This window comes from Vanellus vanellus (genome assembly GCF_965231255.1).
Source record: "Vanellus vanellus genome assembly, chromosome: 25".
In the NCBI taxonomy this organism is placed as follows: domain Eukaryota; kingdom Metazoa; phylum Chordata; class Aves; order Charadriiformes; family Charadriidae; genus Vanellus; species Vanellus vanellus.
In genome coordinates, this window is record NC_138930.1 from 2488044 (window position 1) to 2506229 (window position 18186).

Genomic DNA, 18186 nt, shown 5'->3' on the forward strand with positions numbered 1-18186 from the left:
TCTCATAGCGTTGTTTTGTCATGTGAAGATACATGAGCAATGAAGTGAGCAAGAGAGGAGCAGTTATGCTTAAATAGCACGGCAGCAAGCAAAAGGGATTTAGCTTACAGAATATTAAAAGCTGAAAGCTGCTCCAAGACTTTCTGCAACTCCTCCCACAGATGAGCTATAGCTAGAAAAATCTCATTAAAAATAAATAAAAATAACCTTTCCCAAGGTGGTGAACGATCTTTTGAAACTTCTTGTTCAGTAAAGAGGGCATAAGCCTGATGTTCTTATTCTATTCAATAAAAATTCCTTCAGTTCTCCACCCTGATCTTGACAATTAGGGCAACTCTTAAACCAGGATCTGTAGACAAGCATTAGTCTGGGATTGTTGACATAATAAAAGTGGTTTAAATAAGAGTTTCTTTAAAACCTTCCAGACTTGCTCAGCTATGATTTTAAATGTCATGTCCAACCCTAAGAACTGTAATGAGCCTTGCAAAATACATAGTCGTTTTGATTTGAGACTGTTTAAGTTGTCTGGTCTGAAGAATTTTCAGGTAAGATATACTTTTTAAAGCCCTAGCCTAGCTTTTTTTTCTAATTTGGCAAAATCTATTCCCTCTTCTTCTAGACTTGCTATGCCTCAAAATTAGCGTAAGTTCCAAACAAGATAAAAATTTAGGCGCTGTTTCGTTGCTCTCCTGGCTATGGACTGATCGGCCACCGAAGTCCTGTTGCTGAAGTAGTCAGGGAAACCTCACTCCTTTTGACGACTTTGTGTTTTTAGGGAGTGGACTGATTGCAGAAGTGTTAGCTAGTAATAGTACTGTTGAAATGCATGCTGATTGAAATAATTTTGAGAGGGAGAAAAATGATCTTAAAAGTTTAACAGCTTTAGCAACTCAATTTGTTGTTTTCCTTGTCAGAAGCTAGAAGAAAGGGCCTTTGGTAAACTTATTGAGTTGACTTTTGGATACAAAGCTGTATTTTTGCTAAATAGATTGCTAGGGTCCACATCAGTGATTTTTAGAAGAAATAGAACTGAGGTTCAAATAAGGGAGCTAACCTAGGGGAAAAAAATAGCGGTTTATAATTTTTTTTCTGTTTTCCTACTAGTTTACCTAAAGCCAGGTGTGTAGCGTTGGGGGGAAATTATGATTCAAACTACCTATGTTGAGGTTTTTCATTTATTCCTGGAGGGGGAGTTCAGCTCCAAAGCGCATCTGGGATCCTGCGTTGGCTCCAGCAAAGGCTGCAGAAATCCCTCCTTGGTACCTATGTGTGGCGTTGGATCCATCTCTGCCAGACGTTTATTCTGTCCCCTTGAATCTCTGCTGTTGCTTTGGGTACGTGTTTCCCTGATTCGAGTTCTCCACGCTGCACCCTCTTCCGCAGCCCGGTGCGGTGAGAGCTCCCCCTCCTGCCTGGAGCCCCCGCAGCCCCGGGTCTGGACAGAGGGATGGAGATGACGGGTCAGGGCCCAGGGATGGAGGAGGTCGTGGAGGTGCATCAATGCTGCCACGGGATTTTGAGTTGGAAAGCAGTCCTTTTGGTGTCTCGGAGTAAGAGGGCTCAGTCCATGGGCCCAGGGGGTGCTGTGCCCCGGTCCGGTCGGTGGCACCTTTCAGAGCCCAGGCTTCTGCAGCTCCTGCATCCGCGGGAGGCACACCGGCACCCTCGGAGGGAGGCGGGGAGCTCCGGCAGGTGGGCTCCCGGGGCTGGCCGGGCTCGGCAGAAGAGGACTCGGTGCCCGGGCAGCCCTCGGGGCGGAAGGCCGGCCGGGCGAGGCTGTCAGGGCTGCAGGGAGGACGGTGCCGGTGCGGAGCCGGGAGCCCGCCGGCACCGGGGCCTGGCGCACCTGGGAGCGGGCGGGGGCCGGCTGCGGGGAGGGGTGCGGGGCCCGGCCCCCTCCCCCGGTGCACGCTGTCAGGAGCAGGCGGGGAGCCGCAGACAAAGAGCCGGGGCCGGAGCCGAGCGGGCACCGGGGCCAGGAGGGGGCGGCCCGGGGGGCGGGGACGCGGCGGGGGCGGCGGCCAGAGGCACCGGGGAGCCGAGCCCGGGAGCGGGGCGGCGGAGGAGCCGGGGCTGCTGCGCTCGCCGGGAACAAAAGGCTCCTGCTGCCCGCCGAGAGCGCTGTGGCCTGGGGCTCCGCAGCACCATGCCCCGCAAGGAGCCTGGCTGCGCCTGGGGGGTCCTGCTGACCCTCTGCAGCCTGAGCGCAGCCCAGCCCCGGGAGAGGCAGTAAGTACCGGGAGGAGGAGGAGGTCGCGCAGCCGGCGGCGGGCAGGGAACCCCCTCCGGCAGCCTCCCCGTAAGGGATGGCGGGGGGGGACTACGACGCACACGTACAGGACCCCTTCTGCTCTGCGATGGGCTCCGGGGGTGGCGGCACCAGCCGCTTAACAAAGCCTGCGAGAAGTGCCTTGGAGGGGCTGGGGTCGGGGAGGCGAGCTGCGGCGGTTCCCGAACCGAGCGGCACGTTTGTACTCGCCGGTACGAAAGTGCACAGAGCAGGGAAAGGGGAGGCGGGGGGGGGGAGAAGAAGAAAGCCTCCTTAGGAATACCTGCCTTGAGCTCCTCCAGCGAGCGGCTGCAAAGCTTTTATCTTCAAACAATTATTTAAGGAATCCGGGGTGTTTCGAAGAGGCTGCTGTTGTGCCTTGGGATGGGTGAAGGTAGTGTTTGTTGCTCCCGAAGAGCGTGTGAAACATTCTTGTGGGGAAAATCATCTGGGGAGAAACATTTCACTGCGAGGAAAGTTCTCTGGCTTTTGGAAATTGAATCCACAGCTCGTTCCAGTGTGTTTAGGTTAACTTTGATTAAGGTTTGCTTTGTTCTTTATCCCTAGCTTGTTATAGCCCGTCAACATCGTGAATAGCTGCATTAACTGAGTGCCATGGAGAACTTATTTTCACTTGCTTACTAGAAAATATTTCACGTCCTGCCAAGTTTTGGTGTAACCTGACAGAGCTGTTACTCAAATGTGCTTAAAGGATCTGTCCGGTCACTGTCAAGTTAACTGTTTAATTGCCAAGTTAAATATTTAATATTAAAATGCTGCTTAAAATGCTGCTTATTAAGTGACTTAGAGCTGTATCAATGGACTGATACCTCAGAAGGAGTTGCAGCAATTCAGAACAATGTGAATACATGTGCTTCACATATGGTACTGTAGTGCTGTGCTTATGTGACAGTTTGAATCTAATCATTTCATTCTGGATGCAGATGGTACTCTCTCCCTCTGCAACAAGATCAGCTATGTCTTTCTTACCAAGAATTTGCAGGCTAAGTAGTAACTTTTTATTGTTATTTATTATTGTTCTGATGAATTTTCAAACCTGGCGACCATAAGGTTTTGAATCTGCAAGTACCCCATGCAATTTAACTCAAATGCCACAGAGATCTGAACTTCCTTTGGGGGTAATGGGATCTCCATGGCAATGAAGCCTGCTGAGAGAGAAACATGGGGCTGGAATTTGATGAAAGATGACTTGGGAGCTGTAAAACACCATTATCCTCATCCCAAAGTGATAATTAATCATGAACTAAAGCAACATGGCTCATGGAACTGTAGAAAGGCATGGGTTGAGAAATTGGGTTTAAAGAGTCACATGAGGAATTGCCTCGTTTAAAAAAATCCTTTTGGGTAGGAAAAAAACCCAGAAAGGTGTGTCATGAAGACAATATAAATGTGTTGCTTGCAGCCCAACGCATCAAAGAGCTCAGAGTCTGTAATGCTTTTAGTTGACAAGTTCATGGCATGGTGCCATTCAGTAGAGGGGAATGGTACAGTTTCCATACAGAAACACAAGGATTGCAGCATATATAGGAGGTTGTCTAGGGTGGCTTCAAAACTGTGTGTGTGCCTGCTAAAATAAGTCCTTTTTTTGCCAGTGTTTTTAAACTTGCAGGATTTAATAGTTTGAACAAAAAGTGGTGGCACAGTGCAGAATTTGAGCCCAATCTTGTAACTGCCGTTCTGACCTGCTTCTATGTAAATTGGAAGTTTAGACATGTTATGTGTATGCGAGTCTGACATTTAGAAAGTGCTAGATATCAGCGCTTAGAGTCACTTCTTTTTTTGTGTATCAAGTTGAACTATGAAAATGGAGCCATGAAAAATAAGTGAAGCAAAAATGTTAGAAGTGTCTAAATTGTTTCAAAACAAAGCATTGTCTACAAAACTCCACTAGAGCTTCAGGTGCCTCCTTATTCTTTCATGAACTTCAGCCCTTTTGTGATTAGCTCGTTGTATATTTAGTTTGTATTTATATAATGTATAAATAATTTTATATATAATAAACATCACTGTTAGTGGCTTTATTTAAATACTAAGGATTTGTAAGCCACTTAGGCTCCATTCTATGCATTCTATGTTTATTTTATGCTTATAGGCCTACACTGCTGGTGGTCATGAATGTGAACCCTACAGGGGCAAATTCTGGGAACCTATATTACAGAGTAGTCTGTTCTTTTCGTTTTGTTATACATGTAGTGGCTTGCAAATAAAGATCACGCTCTTGTTGCTGTTCTTCTTGACCGTCCACTTCCAATTTTGATCCTCAGGGGCTATTTAATTGTGGCGCCTTCTGTTTTCCGATCTGGTGTTGAAGAAGCTATAAGTGTAACCATCTTTAACTCTGTCAAGGAGACAACAGTCCAGATTCAGTTAGTAGTCAAAGGAGAAACTGTGTCACGAGGTCATGGGACAGTTCTGGGTGAGTTCCTGTTATTCTGAACTTGAGAATTGGTTTATAAGTTGAAGTGCTGTGGGAGCGCATCAATATCTCCTAGAGATTTGCTTTAGGTGATAATGGAACTGGAACCAAGTTGACATTTAATTAATTGACTACCACTAAATGTCCTCAGTTGATTGTGCTAATGTGGTTTTGATGTATGTAATCTCAAACATCCAAGGCTGATAATTTTGGAAGACCAAGACATACAGAGACCCTGGATAATTGATATTTAAGGCTTTTATAGTGAATCTTTCCTCTCGAAACCTGAATGTTTGACACTGGGGAGCTGTATAAGGAATAAGATAAGTTGAATTTAAAGAAAAAAAGGTAACATCTACAACAATAACATCATTTTGTACCCTTATTTAAAAGTAAGCACTGGAAATGCAATCTCCCCATCTTAAGGACTGTGAATTACTGGGAGAGGTGGTAATATTTGTGCAGTTGGGTAAGGCTTTACAATCCATGACAGCTACCTCTCTCTCCTGTGTGTAAAGGCAAAAAGTGTTTTGATTATGTCCAACTTAATGCTGAATGTATTTACGTTACTGACTTCATTTGCAGTCACGTAGCACATTTCAAGTCCAGTAGCGCTGTTCTACCACTGCTAGTAGTGGTGTAAGCTGTAATGTAGACAGGGCTCAGGCAATCAAGCTCTTTAACTACCATGTTTTAACACTTCTGCGTGTAAAAACTGGGAGTTATATAAAAGCTATATCCTTTCTTGGAACAGATTGTCTCTGGTTTTATCCTCCCCTTGTCGTCTTTGAAATTGGCTGACAATTGCTAAGTAATTCAAAGGGAGTGATGCTTACGCATGTGGACAACATATACTAAAGAGAAATCTTAGGTATGGCTGTATCCAGCAATCAAAATAGATTCTATGAGTGTTTGTTTTGAGAATTATTCAAGTCCCAAAAGAGGCCAGGTCCTTTTTACAGCAAAATACTTCTGTAAGCATAGGATGCCCTGTGCTGAGACCTCAGCCTTGGTGGTACTCTCTAACCATAGAACACTTTGCAGTTTACCTTGGGGAAAAAAATTGTAAATAAAGGCCAAGTTCATTTTAGAGAACTCTACTAGGTCCAACTTGCTCAGCCTGCAGCTTTTTTTACACCATGAAGGAAAATTACTTCAGGTGAAATCATAATGAAGGGGTATTGCAGTTAGTAGCTGTGTGACATGGGGTCTCCTTTCACGCCACTGCAAATGGCTAAAACCGTAGTACCTTAGCTTGAGAAGAATAACACTCTCTCTCTCTCTCTCTTTCTCATTTTAGATAAAGGAACAATTAAACTGAAGGTGAGTGTCAATTTTTTTTAAGATGTTTTTGGTGAAAACATGAGGGGCTTGCCTTCAGCCACATCAGGCATTGCTGTCTGAGCAGCTGAGGCACAAATACAGGCCACATTCTGGTGCACACACTAAGGAGGAAGCAACCTTTGCAAGAGGAAGAGTGGAGAGTGAAAAGAACAAAGATTAATCCATCACAATCGTCTGTCAGGCCCTTATGCTACTGAAGAAAATCAGTGGCTGAATCTGTGGATCACTGCTCAACGTGAAGTTCTATGCTGTGATTATGTGGCAGTACATATTACTACGTAAGTGACACGGAGCATTGGATAGACCACAGAAACCCATAGAAATGGCAGATTATTGAACATTGTATCTCTGCTGGTTATTCTGGTGGTACAATGTTTTTTAAAAAACAGGCTTTCCCCAGTTTTAGCTACATTTTAGCCTTTGACATTAGTAATATTTTTGCCATCAGCATAGTGCATAAAATGAAGCTTACCCATACCAAAGAGTTGGAGGGAACAAACCCAACGTTTTATTTCCAAAAAGGATTTGTAGTGGGCTGAAATGATGATAAATTTAATTGCACTTCTGGCAGAGGATTCCAGTAACCATTAAAAAGAAATGATATATGCTTGCCTTAGTAAATCAGACTTTTAAAAGCAATATCTGGCTTTATTCAAATCACTGGGATACTGGGGATCTGGGGCGCACTGAAAGGTGGTCGTTCTTCTAGCAGAAAGACATCTTGTGAATGATCCCCCCTGCTTTGCACCTTGCATCGGTTATCCTTCCTCATGCCCAGGAGGGAGCTAAATGCTACCAGTTCAGAGTTCACTGTTTATTAAGTAATTTAGTTTATGCTATATGTAGGACTAAGTGATGCCATACAGCGAAAAACGAAGCCCTTTTCATGGTTTCTGTGAGATAATTTGGCTGTGTTTCCATGCTAGGATAGGACCTTTTTCTCCATTCCTCTTCCTCATGGAGTGTAAATTCAAAGCAATATGAGTTTTCGGTCTTGTTGTTCATTAAGCGCCATCAAAACATTTGAAACTGTAAGAGATGTCTTACTCTGCCACATGGGAATGTATTACATTTGGTGATTTGCTCTGGAAGATTATTACTTCAAACCTAGGCAAAATGGAGCTGGACTGAAGAATAACTCTTAAGTGTTGAATCTTTTAACTTAGTCAGGACTTGCTTTGGAGTTGTCATATCTGATAGGATGTAAAGGGCGTGGGTGGAACAAATCATATAAGTTTGGAATTGTAATGGGCTTCTGGAATAGCAGTAGTTAGTACCGTACAGAGCTGTAGGCTCTGGGTAGTATGCTAGATTAATCACTGAAGCATATGACCCTGGGGAAAAAAACCCTCCCTATTGCATTGCTAGCTCTTGACTGAAGATGGTCATATCTGAATGAGTCTTTTCTATGCAGTGCCGTAAGAAAAACAGTCTGTTTTCTTTGCAGTGGATCCAGGTATTGGGGAACATTTCTGTTGTATTACTGTAGCACAGCATAGATGCCTTCACTACACCTACTGCATCTTCCGTGTTCTTATTGGCCTATAAGTAAATGAAAGCCTTTGGTTTACAGAAGTCTAACTAGCTTGGTGATGGCTGATTGGTTCTCCTCTGCCTTGGTGGCATACCCCAGAGTTTTCTTTGCCTTCTCTGTAATTACTATATGGCTGGTGTTGATACTGCTCTGTCCTGCCAGTAGATAAACTGTCTGGGAATTAGGTTCCAGAAAGTATTTGATACTTCCTTCTGCCACCCTTTACTGGGCTAATATATAAATATGTAAGTTTCCTTTCATTTCAAGAAGTTATAATATAGACCTGTGTAACAGGAAACATCAGCAGTTATACCAAATGCTATAGATTTCTTTATTGAAAGACTGTAACTCACTATTGAATAAAACCTGCAGTGTCATTGCTGATTTCGGTTTTATTTATTTAATTTTTTTTCTTGTTCAAATTATGGCCTATTATCATAATATTGCTGTATCATCAGATTTTTATTTTCTTTTTTTTAATCCAATGTCATTTTAAAAGTCTTATTTCTCTGAGCAACTTGTTGACAATGTGCAAGCATGCATGTTTTGGTTTGGTTTTGGATCTTTTGTGGGTTGGATTTTTTTTCTGTCTGTCAATAGAGCTGTGTCTTCCGGAGGATGGTTGGTTTCCCCATGTAGCACACCTTCATTAGTGGGAGCTGCACACGTAGATCAAATATCCCTTTGCTTGAGTGATAAAGAAATGGTGGAAGAGAATTTCCTGCCATGTTTTTAGCATGACTTTTCCTCCTTTGAAGTTTTTACATTGTAAAAGATCTAGTATGTTCTTCATTTTCTTTTTATTACTAGCACATAGTTACACTCAAATGCAGCAGGTGGCTGCTCTTTGCTCACTTCAGTGTCAATTCTATTCCCTAGAAATCTCAAAGGCTTTTCTGTGTCTTCCTCACCTCACAATCTGTTTTCTAGGTGCCTTCAGGACTTCGTGGGCAAGCACATCTAAAAGTCTGGGGCAACCGGCACCTAGCAGAGGAAGGCTACATTTTTCACAACTATACCACAGTGACCATCGATAGCAAAGGATCATCGGTGTTCATACAGACTGATAAACCTGTCTATAAACCCAAGCAGAAAGGTAAAGTGACCTCAGAGAACTTGCCAGATGCTAGGGGTGCTTTCAAGCAAAACTTTTTTTCCAGGGTAGATTCTAGGATGAGATACTCTGTTCAATGTCAGCTGTGATGACTAATTAATTTCCTCTTTTCCTTTTTTAGTATTGATAAACCTCTTTATGGTGACTTCCGACTTGAGACCAGTCAATGACAGGGTAAAGAAAACTGTTTTCTTTCACACTGTAAAATACAATGGAAAAGTTGGCAACCTGTATTTTATTCTGATGCAGAAATATAATTGAATTTTGTAAACTATTTAGGCATATCTTGTGATTGCTTATTGTTATTTAAAATTTAGATTTTTTTCATTTGGTCACGTTACTGTTGAAGGAGAATACACACTTTTTTTAGTGTTGGCAAATGCAATGTAACTATGCCAATGCAAAGAATTTTTCAGAGACTTGCACTCTATTTAGGTAATGCACGGAAATACAAAGTATTAGTTTCCCAGTTAGATGTGGGAATGAAATGTATGTTTCTCGGGCTACTCTTACCAAAGAAGAGATTTTTAAACTTAGTCACTTCATGCATCGTTATCTTGCTTATGTCAACTCAGCAGTTCATCACCAGAAGCAGGAAAGTAGCTTTGTTTCATAAAGCCTTTTATTCTTTTTTTTTTTTTTTTTTTTTCAGATTGAAGCTTATGTGGTGGTGAGTATCTGTCTGCCAATCACCTAACATGTATCCTGTAGAGGCACGAGGTTCTTGTAGCCTTAAGAGGAACAAGTCTCGCGTCTGTACCTTTTCAAGTCCATTATGGCCATTCCCAACTGCAACCTATGCAGTTATCTCCATCCCTGTGTCTTTAACTGATCTTTGTGTCTTGCTTTTTGTTATCACCAACAAATATACTTGTTTTCTACTTCAGTTTCAGAAATCCATTCCCATTTTTCTGCCTGAGAAGAATTGGCTAGTTTCACTGGGGTTTATAAATGTGACAGTCCCACTCAATTTCTCCCTTCTTTTCAATGCAGACACACTCCTATCCTTCATCTGCCTGGGCTGATATAGCAGGGCCAATCTCATCTCTGCACCCAAACATTATGATAGTGGACAATAGAAATTCATGGCAAGGAAAGGGTGCTCCTGTCTTCTTCCTTATGAGGTGAATGAGAGGTTCCTTCTGTGTCTAGTCTTTTTTTTTTCTATTTTTTTTTAAAACCATGTGTTTTCTTTAGCTGTCAGCAAGCAGAATTCACCCTCTTCTCTTGTATGCATTCAGTCACAGATGTAATGCTGACAAAAACAGCGGGATTAATTTCATCTGACACTGTCATCTAAAAATTGTCTTGCTAGTTGTACAGCTCCCTCTAGGAACAGAAAGAAAGCGTCTTCAGAGGCCAGTTCATTCCATCCAAAATAGGTATCTTAAGATAGGTGGAAGATCTGCAGCTTGGCAGTGCTTACTTGTGTGCATTGCCTATAGAAGCAGTGTCCTTAAATGCGTACTGAATTTTAGAAATCAAATACCCCCCGGTAAAGTATCTTCAGAACATTTTCAACAGATGTTAGTTACATTTGAGCTGTTAGTGAAGTGTATATATTGCAAAATGAAGTTCTTTGTTGCAAACTGAGTTAAATGTATTAGTGATATTCATTTTCACTGTGATTCACTGTCGTATTCCTAAACCACTATGCAGGATCCTCGGGGGTCTCGTATGATAGAGTGGAGCAATTTGAAGCCATTTTGTTGTGGTAAGTTTTGGATTATTTTTACCTCAGTGTACTGTTATTTGCCTTTGCTTATGCTCAGTTGTGTTCAATAAGCTTTGACAAGGACTGATGGGTGACATAGAGTTCACAGTACCTTGTTTCCTTTTTCAGGTATTGTAAATATGAGTTTTCCTTTGTCTGATCAGCCAGTGTTTGGTGAATGGCTCATCTTTGCTGAAATGCAGGGGCACACATACAACAAATCCTTTGAAGTTCAGAAATATGGTGAGTTGTATCCAAGTCAGCTTTGACTATAACCCAGGAGTGTTTGGAAGAACAAAACATTATGAAATGTTTTACTTGCATTATTTCACAGGTGTTTCATCTCATTTAAATTGTTATGAGGAAAAATTCTTTAGAGGCTATGTACTTGAGGGATATAGACACTTGCAACATAACCGAGCCCTTTGTTCATGTCCTCCACACTTCATAAAGAACCTGAAATGGAGTGTCATATTGCACGATCTGTTCATGTAACAAAGATTTAATTTTGCTTTGGAAAACTCTTTAACATGCTTTCACGTCTGTCAGTGCTTTCCTTCCTTTCCCAGAGTCCTCCTTGGAATTCTGAATTCTTTTTTGCTACCCCTCTTTTTGGTCTCAAGGTCCCTCTGTTTGACAAAAGGTGGGCATTGTTACACCCAGCACACCATCTATGACATCTGGTCTGATCACAGAAGCATTTATAGACACTGACAACTGCTAATACCTCACATTGTGGAGGAGTCAGTAGTGAGTTGTCCTCTTTACCATGTATCTAAGAGCTTGGGCTCAAATCCTGAAACACAGATCCCCTCTGAAAAGAAGTAAAAATTCTAAGGGTGTGTAGTGAAGGTCATCTTGCCAAGATGGTCTTGGTTTGCTACTTTTGTTGATTCATTTTCTGCGGAGTGCTGTCCTGCCTAATGTTGCTACACTGCCCTCAGCCGACCTTGTCAGAGCTGTGTATGTTTTTGCTAGAATCTGGACAATAAGATCTCCTTGAAAAGATTCTGTTGTATTTCTTTTCATTGTAGTATTACCAAAGTTTGAGTTGCTGATTGACCCCCCTCGCTACATTCGTGACCTTTCGCTGTGTGAAAAAGGAGTTGTCCATGCCAGGTAGGAACAAGTCCCAAATAAAGTTTTGTTGCTCTAGATTGTAGCACAGACACAGGATGGTGCAGTCACTGGAGCTTTGCTGCAGACTTTTCAGATGATTTTTGGTCATCATCAGAAGCTTTCCTGTGTAAGAGCCTTCATAAAACTTGTTAACAATAACAAGCTGGGAAGCCTTCTGCGATATTTTTTTTCTGTTTTCTAGATGTGCAGGTCACATAGTGCTTGCCTTGATATAACCAGGAAAAGAGAAAATAACTGGAAGTTATAAATTATCTTCTTTCCATTTCAGATATACATTTGGAAAACCAGTGACAGGAAAGTTAATTGTCAATATGACTATAAATGGCGTAGGGTACTACAGACATGAAGTGGGCCACCCTGTCCTCAAGACCACCCAGGTGAGGGAGACCATTGAGTCAGCTCTCATAAAATGCCTGATCTGTACTCTTTGAAGTTAATACCACAGCTTTATTTTATGTTACTGATGGGAGATCAGACAATAAAGGAATAAATGGGATAATTGAGTCCAGCATAATAAAAATATGACATATTTTTACATGGCATGTTTATGATTTGGGGGGATGAGAATTTGTTGTAGTAATAATCTCTTTTTAGAGCATATGGGGCTGAGGGAGAACAGGAGAATGAGGGGCTACAACAGAGCTACTCCAGACTATGGATGAGGGAGGAAAATGAAAACTTGCTTTCTTTCTTCCTTCTTTTCCCCACCCCTCAATTAATTCTCTCCCCTCCACATCCTTTAAAAATACTGTTACAAACACCTATCAAATGCCTATCCTTTAGATTTGGCTTCTAGACCCTTTTTGAATGTGAATGAAAATTAATGTTTCCATTCCCCAACATACTTTGTAGATTGATGGCTCTGCTGCTTTTGATGTGTGTGTGAAAGACATGATGCCAGCTGATGTTCCAGAACATTTTCGAGGCACGGTCAATATCTGGGCCACAGTGATCAGCTCTGATGGGAGCAAACAGGTTACGTTTGATGACTCAACACCTGTTCAGAAACAGCTGATTGATATCAAGTACTCCAAGGATACCAGAAAACAGTTCAAACCTGGACTGCCTTACAAAGGAAAGGTAAGATTAAAAGTAGCGACAGTGACATGTGGCTGATAGAAGGATATACTGACCTGATCCCAGGATGTTACGTCATGTTCTAGTGTGTTTTTCCCACCTGCTGTTCCTGTCATTGACTGGAATTGCCTATAATTGTTCTATAAATGAAACACTGTGTAGGTAGAAGTCACTTACCCTGATGGAAGTCCAGCTGACAGAGTCACTATCCGAATTAAAGCTGAACTCACACCAAAGGACAACGTTTATACAAGTGAACTGGTATCAAGAAATGGCCTGGTGGAGTTTGAAATCCCCTCCATCCCTACAGCTGCCCAATATGTCTGGCTGGAGGTGGGTGAAAGCTCTTTATAGGATTAGCAGGCTTTAATGTAACTAATCTTGTCAAACCTGGACTTTATAAATCAGTGCAAACAGGAAATCTGTGCCTTTTAGCTTCAACTTCTTGATTTAAATGTGGCAAACACTTGCTTTGTTTCTTGCTGCCAATAGAACTGATGTTGATAACCATCATAAAAAGATGCTTCTCCAAATACAGCTTAACATAGTAGTAAGGGTCTGGTATTTGGAGGGTACTGCTGCTATGTCAAGTTGACAAAGGATGAAGAGCTGGGAAATATAAAATGGGAGATGGGGATACAGGGTAAGAAGAGAATACAAATCAGGCTTTCTATGCATGCATAACATTCAGATGTAACTTTTGTTAAGACCAAAGTGACAGCGATTGATGGGAAACCGTCTGGAGATCAGTATCTGCCGAACTACTTGTCCATCAGTAGCTGGTACTCACCCAGCAAGTGTCACATCCAGCTCCAGGCACCAGATAAACCTTTCCAGGTATGTTGGCTTCATATTCCATCATGGCAACAACTGCATTTCTTGGCTTAAAGTACTTTGTTCTAATTAAATATTTCTAGCCATTTCTATTCTGGGATCCTGGACTGTTATTGTTTCCACTACAAAGGCTGAAGTAGCTGCACTTCAGCCACCAAATAATTGTTCAATGTGGGCTGCACACAGTTCTAACCAAAGTAAGTGCCTTTGATGCTTGTGCAGCATCTCATTCTCCTTTGTGTTGTGGGAACAGGGGAGAGAGGGTGGGTATAGGCACTGACAACATTTAAGTTTTTCATATTTGAGTGTATGTTCTATGCACTTCCAGTAACATTCTGACTGACATATGACTTGTTTGGGGAAAGTGACGTGCTTTAGTTCAAGTCAACAAATGCTGAAAGACTGGAACTGAAGTTAGTGGGAGTAGCTTAATTACTAAAGATCCAAATTAGGGCTATGTAGTCTCACTAGAACTTCCAGTGTAAATCTCAGCTGGAGCTGTTTAATCTTCAGTTATCAAACTGTGAACATAGTTATCTTGTTTTCTTTTGTAGTTTTTGTAGGACCTTCTCTAAAAATGTAGTCCTTCCAAATTAAAGTTGTCATGATCTCGCTCCTGAAGGAAGGATCTGATTTAACCATGATTTCTGTTGTATGTTGTTTTACTGAGAGTTGTTTAGTGTTTGTTCTCTACTCAAGAAGATGCTCTGAGGGTCTGCATATTGCTTTGGGGGGGCGGGGGGGGGGAAGAAGTGGGTTTTGGCAATATACACGCTTAGGTTTCTATTATCAGCAGATCCATCAGGTTGGTTTCAGACTCTTTGTATCTGAATAACAGCTTTTTTTTTTTTTTTATCATTGCATTTCATGGTAGTTTAATGGCTAATTAATCTTTTACAAGTTTCCTGAGGTATGGAAAGGGGATTATACACTGCTAATCTGAACACATTGTTCTTATTATAACCTGATTAGAACTAATTCTTCTGTGGGAAAGCTAGGAGTTGGATGACCAGCTGATGTGGGAACTGTTTCCCTGCTTTGCCAGCTCTTACTGGGTGTTCCAATTAGCTACATTCATTTTTTAATGATTTGTTTCATCATTTGCACTGGGGAATTCTTAATACTTCAAATATTTAATGTCACGAGGCATTTTTTGGTCTCTGTAGCGTTCTCACTGTATTTAACCATTAGCTCCTTGAATTCAAGTCCTTGCCATTTTGGTTTGTGCCATATGTACGTTCTGGCAAAGTAACACTGTTAGTACTGAAGAAAGAGGTTTTTCAAAATATTTCGTTGGGATTTAACATTGCTATTCAGTCTTAACGCTCTTAGTTGGGCATTGCTATGCTTTAAATGGTAGGAGGATCAGGAGTGGAAGTTGCTGAAGAAATCCTATTTAATATAAGTGTTAGCTTCTCCTCGTATCCCAGAAGCAAGAAGTTTGTGTTCCTAGGAAAGTCAGCTGCTCCATAGAAGGCTTATTACTCAGCCAGACATGACAGTCCTGATCCTGTGACTGAGCACTGATGTCTGTTCCATTGGGATTGGCAGTATTTGGGGGATTTTTTCTCCAGGGGATTCAGTACTTAGCAACTACCTCTGGGTATAGGATTTTGGGGCACAAAAAGCACAGGAAGTCAGTGTGCTGCACTGAAGCCTATTGCAGGCTTCAGAAGAGTTTACCCAGAAAAAAGAAGTTCCTTTCTCACTTATTTGTATGTTTGACAGCTCCTTGAGTGCCGGGCTTGCAAATTAGTATCAAGACTTGTGTAATCTGAAAGCATTTTCCCCTCAGATCTATTCCCAGTATTTTCATGCCACATTGGTTAAGATTGAGTTGGTATTTGCCATATGAAAGTAATCACCATGTATAATCTCAATTAAACTGCAAAGACTATCAAACACACATCTCTTCCCACCCCCAACCCATCTCTTTCTTTTTTGGGCTGGACTACTGAAGGGGTGTCTAAAATTCAACCAATTCTGACAGCTGCTCTGTGCCAAAAGGCTTAACTTTCAGGATTCCAGAGATTCCTTTATTGTTTTCATTAATACAACCCCCCAGCCCATTCTCCTGTTAGACTTACAGGGAGTGAAGAGCTGAACACAGGCCCTTTTTTATTGTGAAAGATCCGTGAAAACAGTGCTAATTAAATATACTTTTCAGTGCATACTCTTCTTAGAAGAGGGGTCACATCTCTCGTGGACTGAAACCCAAATAGATTTCTGTGCTTTATAAGTAAAAAGCATGCATTGTAACAGACCAGATCTCTTGCTTTTCTGTCTCTGGGTGCAGGTAGGAGAGGAGGCTTGGATTGCAGTGAAGTCCACATGTCCTTGCAACTTCACTCTACATTATGAAGTGGCATCGCGAGGCAACATTGTCCTTTCAGGACTGCAGCCCAGTAACATCACCCAGCAGAGGAGCAAAAGAGCCACCTTTCCCTCTGAGAAGAACATTGATATCACACGCTTCCCAGGAACAGGTAGCTAGTAGCAGAAATGCAAATTTGCCCGTTTTCAGGGAAAAACACCCTTTTTGCATTCCAAAGTATCCTCTTTTTTTTTTTTATTTGGTGCTCTTTAAAGGGCATAGAATAATTTTGTGCGAGAAAAATAGTGATATCCATTGTGCACATAGTGATTAGAAAAAAGATAAATTTCTACAAGAAGGAAAACTCTTGGAGAGCTTCCTTTAGCCTTTCTGTAGTCTTTCTCTGTTCAGAAAACTCTAGTCTTTCTTAATATGCTTGACTTGGGATCAGCTGACTGGTAGGGAAGTGTATGACGGGGCTGGGGGAATTTACTAAGCTGGTTGAGCTTAAACTAGGAAGAGGACACTAGATGGACTGATAGTATGAATCAGGCTAAAAGAGAAGGTCGTGCCATTAGCATGGGGAAGGGAAATGAAGTGTGGACCCCTAGTTTGTACAAGGAATAACAGAAAGATATAAACCTGGTGAATCCAGGGAACAGGGGGATAGAGAGCGGTGTGCTTGGGAAGATGCATGCAACAGCTGCCAATAGAAAAGTCCATCTATCCTAGTAACATGTCCGCAATAGCAACCAGTCTCCGATAGTTAGGGAAAAAGTCAAAGAAGCTTCTCTAGATGTACCCACCCAGCTTCTGGTAATCACTGGTTTAAGAATTCTTAATAACTTTCTGCACTGAAGGTTGGTTTTTAGCTGTTGTATTTACAGCTTGCCCAGAGGCACTGTGGTTGCTCCATCATTGGAAGTGTTCAAGGTCAGGTTGGATGGGGCTTTGAGGTATCTGATCTAGTGAAAGATGTCCCTTGCCCACGGGATTGCGGTTGGAACTAGGTGATCCTTAAAGGTCCCTTCCAACCTGAAATGATGTTCTATAAACTGCATAATTATTTTTCAAACCCATTTATACTTTTTCTCTCAGCAGTCTTCTGCAGCAAAAGATACCCTCTTGTTTATTTTAAATGCCTTGATAACTTAATTGTATATTTCCTTGATTTTATGTCAGGAAAAACACTGGGTAGTCATTCTCTGTCCAGCTTCTCCATACTGCTTATTGTGTTATGGGTGCTAATTGCCTATCAGCTTACACAAGGAAAAGAAAAAGAAAGGGAAAAGTTTCTGAATTCAAGAACCTGTGCAACAGGAACAAGGGAACAATGCAAGTCTTGGGTGGAGAGTTTTGTGCCTTGCAGCATTTGGATGGGGCAGGAAGAAAGTGATTCTGATAAATAACATGGTCCTTTTTATATTTTATTTTTTAGCACCTACCAGTATCCCTGCAGCAGAGGTTGAAGTCTGCATGACATTCCTCCGGTTCTCAGTAGTTCACAACATGGCTCCCTTGGGCCGTCTTCTGGTGTATTACGTCAGGGAGAATGGCGAAGGGGTCACAGACAGCCTGCAGTTCACTGTGAAATCCTCCTTTGAAAATCAGGTATTGGCAATGTAGCTAGTGGAGAGGAAGGCATGGTGTCTTGTTACTCTTTGTAGTTTTTTCTGCTGATTGTGAGTCAAGATGACGGGATTTAATGTTCAATTCCTAGGTTGCAGTGGCGCTCTCAGCAAATGAGACCAGACCTGGTGATGTTGTGAACATCAAGGTCAGAGCTGCAAAATCAAGCTGCGTCTGTATTGCCACCGTGGATAAGAGTGTCTACTTGCTGAAGACAGGTTTTCAGCTGACAGCCAGTCAGGTAAAAGGAAGCTTAAGGCACTGATGTCTTTTTCGTAATACTGCTGTCTGCACTTTGCCTTAGTAAGTAGCCTTTGTACCTAAGGACAGCAGTCTCTTCCTTTTCCCTGCAGGTTTTTCAAGAGCTTGCAGAATATGATGTATCTGATGCTTTTGGAGCTCCGAAGGAAGAAGGGCACTTCTGGTGGCCAGGCATGTCCTCACGTAGACGCCGTAGATCTTCTGTCTTTCCCTGGCACTGGGACATCACCAAGGATGCTCGCTTCGCGTTTACAGTAGGAAGAATCAGCCTCACTTCTCTATGGAGTGTCTTTTTTACTTTCATGTTTTCAGGATAATTTTTAGCTCCATAGGCAATTATTTTTTTCACATCAGAGCTGTTTCTCGGGGGGTAGGTTAAAAAGTAATTTCTGAGAACAGAGAGTACACTGTTCCAGCAAAGATGTTGGAGAAACACACTTTGATTTTGGCCAGTCTTGATGAGAGGGCCAGATATCCTGTTGAGTGAAGGAATTTGTGCTGATGCTCTGGAGAATCAGA

The 18186-nt window shown here is 42.0% G+C and overlaps 1 protein-coding gene across 1 annotated transcript in view; it reads left to right on the forward strand.

Moving 5' to 3' along the window:
* Nucleotides 1–2146: 2146 nt before the first annotated feature.
* Nucleotides 2147–18186, forward strand: part of CPAMD8 (C3 and PZP like alpha-2-macroglobulin domain containing 8) — a gene marked incomplete at its 5' end in the record, with an annotated part of 54907 nt that continues 38867 nt past the window's right edge. The window contains 17 exons of the mRNA XM_082495192.1: nt 2147–2229; nt 4555–4706; nt 6007–6029; nt 8515–8680; nt 8820–8872; nt 9351–9368; nt 10358–10412; nt 10542–10655; nt 11447–11531; nt 11821–11929; nt 12405–12632; nt 12792–12962; nt 13338–13466; nt 15760–15949; nt 17216–17388; nt 17498–17647; nt 17760–17921. Coding sequence (XP_082351318.1) covers nt 2147–2229; nt 4555–4706; nt 6007–6029; nt 8515–8680; nt 8820–8872; nt 9351–9368; nt 10358–10412; nt 10542–10655; nt 11447–11531; nt 11821–11929; nt 12405–12632; nt 12792–12962; nt 13338–13466; nt 15760–15949; nt 17216–17388; nt 17498–17647; nt 17760–17921 — 2061 coding nt within the window. The remainder of the gene's footprint in view (nt 2230–4554; nt 4707–6006; nt 6030–8514; nt 8681–8819; nt 8873–9350; nt 9369–10357; nt 10413–10541; nt 10656–11446; nt 11532–11820; nt 11930–12404; nt 12633–12791; nt 12963–13337; nt 13467–15759; nt 15950–17215; nt 17389–17497; nt 17648–17759; nt 17922–18186) is intronic.